Raw genomic sequence first — 2,500 nt, forward strand, 5'->3', positions numbered from 1 at the left:
CTCTCTCTCTCTCTCTCTCTCTCTCTCTCTCTCTCTCTCCTTTGTGATAACGACATTGGCCTCCATTTTCGACATAGACGGAATTTTCAAAGGCTTTTTTTTTCTCTCATTTCGTTTCATCAATTAATTCACTTTCTCCTTCGTTATTCTTTTCACTTCGTCAGTCACGCGCGCTTTTGCCACCCGCCTTCACTTTCAAGGGTTATGAGTTTGTTTCTCTCTCTCTCTCTCTCTCTCTCTCTCTCTCTCTCTCTCTCTCTCTCTCTCTCTTCATTTTCGTCTATTTCTTCTTCTTCTTCTTCTTCTTCTTCTTCTTCTTCTACTTCTTCTTCTTCATCTACTTCTTCTTCTTCTTCTTCTTCTTATCCTTCAACTTTCTTACCCTCCACTCCTCTTCCTTCTATCCATTTTCTCATTCCCTCTCTTCACTCCCCTTTCCTTCCCTTCCACAGTTTTCTTCGTGCGGGATCTACAACATCAGCGAGGGAGCCTTCAGGGGCCTCGAGGACAAGCTCAAGAACCTCAACCTTCAGGACAACAGGATCTCACAGGTACCGACGGAGGCGCTGACGAGGCTACGAAGACTCAAACTACTCGACCTCTCCGGGAACCTCCTCACCAACATTCCGAGGGACGCTTTCAATGGGTTACGACTCTCCACGTTAAAGGTAAGAGGATTCGATCTTCTTTGGTGACCTCTTGAGCCTGTCTAGCATCTCTGTTTATGCTACTCGATCCTAAGTTGTCAGATTCGTAAGAGGTTTGGATTCTTTGTGAACTTCCATGACTTGCATTCATTTGTTATTTAGGAGTGTTTTAGGAAGTTAACATATCATATCCGTGTGTGTTTTTGTTATTGTTTTTTGCTGTGTTTAATTAGTGTGTGTCATATTAGCCTTGCAAACTCATGATCCTTTGTCTTGTTTGTTAAGGTTATTTTTAGTTTATATTCGTATACGACACCTAATTTCCGTTTTGGCCTCCTCCGTTATGTGGCTGATTAATAATTCATGCCGTGTCTCTCTCTCTCTCTCTCTCTCTCTCTCTCTCTCTCTCTCTCTCTCTCTCTCTCTCTCTCTCTCTCTCTCTCTCTCTCTCTCTCTCTCTCTCTCTCTCTCTCTCTCTCTCTCTCTCTCTCTCTCTCTCTCTCTTCTCTCCTTCTACTTTCCTTTTTAACTTTCTTGTCCTTTCCTCCTCCTCCCCCATCCTCCCTCCTCCTCCTCCTCCTCCTCACCCTTCCAGCTGGCGGAGAACAATCTGGTGTTGGCTGACGGGGCCTTCGCGGGGCTTGAGTCTACCCTGAAGAACCTCAACCTGAAGGACACGCAGCAGAAGGCGATCCCGCGGGCCATCGTCAACCTGCCCGTCCTTGCCTTCCTCGACATCGCCCAGAACGAGATCCGCAGCCTCGAGAAAGGTAAGGAAGGGTCTGATGCCTGTTTTGGTCACACTGCCAATATGGGACCTCGGGGTATAGTACTTTTCTCTCGACTAAAGTTAGATAAGAGCCTGAGAATAAGCTTACATTGTTTTTAAGGGCTATAATGGTATGCTTCTTCTTATTTTAGTGTATGAAGAAGCAGATGAATGAGTATAAGGAATAGTTAGCCTGGGAATTAGGATGGCATGCACCTCCCTTCTCCTTTGTTGTTTACTTGCAACAATAAACTATCAATCAATTAGAGAGTTAGATAAATGGGGTAGGATAAAATATACGGCCCAAGAGTAAGTTTAAGTCGTTTATGAGAGCTGTTTTGGTTCACTTCTTCCTGTTTTGTGGATTAATAAGCAAATAAATGGATAAAATAAAATAAACTTATCAATCAATCAGGTATACAAACTCCCTAGAAGAAATTACTATGTGTTTAAGGCCTGTTATGGCTATACTGCTTTCGGGGGACTCGTATTCTCACACTCTCGGTTCTCACGACAAATATATCCAAAAGCCACTAAGAGGAGTAGTCGGGTTCGCATGAGTGTTTTCTACATTCATGATACAGAAGATTTGTCAAGCTTTTCTCATTGGCTCATAAAGATACCTATGGACATACCCACAACAACCTCTACGAAAGCCTTATCAGATGTGGATATGTAGGAACGTGGGGACTATAGACAATGAAATGAACCCTCGCCTTATCTATCCTCTCTCCCTCCCTCCCCGCTCTCCTGTAGGCGTGCTAAGAAACCTCCACTCCCTGACGGCGCTCAACGTGGAGAGGAACCTTCTGCAGAGCCTGGCGCCGGAGGACTTCACGGGCATAAACGATACCCTCTCCTCGCTCTCCCTTCTCAATAACCTCATCACCCGCTTCCCCGCCCGGGCCTTCAGCACCCTCTCCGAACTCAGGGTAAGCGAGTGAGCCAGCGAGTCTTTTGTTGTTGATTTTTTGCAGCGAGATAGGCAGCTCAAGGGCAAGAAACAAAAGGAGGAACAAAAAGGCCCGCTGCTCTAACAAAAGAAAACAGTATGAAAGGCCAAAAGAGAAGTCTGAGTGTGTGA

The 2,500-nt window shown here is 45.2% G+C and overlaps 1 protein-coding gene across 2 annotated transcripts in view; it reads left to right on the forward strand.

Annotated features, from left to right (window-relative positions):
- Positions 1 to 2,500, forward strand: part of LOC127003382 (leucine-rich repeat and fibronectin type III domain-containing protein 1-like protein) — a 33,301-nt gene that overhangs the window by 4,310 nt on the left and 26,491 nt on the right. For both annotated transcript variants that reach the window (XR_007757057.1, XM_050869935.1), the window contains exons 3-5: positions 453 to 668; positions 1,243 to 1,417; positions 2,173 to 2,348. Coding sequence is in view for 1 of the 2 variants with exons in the window: in XM_050869935.1 (XP_050725892.1) it covers positions 453 to 668; positions 1,243 to 1,417; positions 2,173 to 2,348 (567 nt within the window). In the remaining variant the exon portion in view is untranslated. The remainder of the gene's footprint in view (positions 1 to 452; positions 669 to 1,242; positions 1,418 to 2,172; positions 2,349 to 2,500) is intronic.

This window comes from Eriocheir sinensis, chromosome 25 (genome assembly GCF_024679095.1).
Source record: "Eriocheir sinensis breed Jianghai 21 chromosome 25, ASM2467909v1, whole genome shotgun sequence".
Lineage (NCBI taxonomy): Eukaryota > Metazoa > Arthropoda > Malacostraca > Decapoda > Varunidae > Eriocheir > Eriocheir sinensis.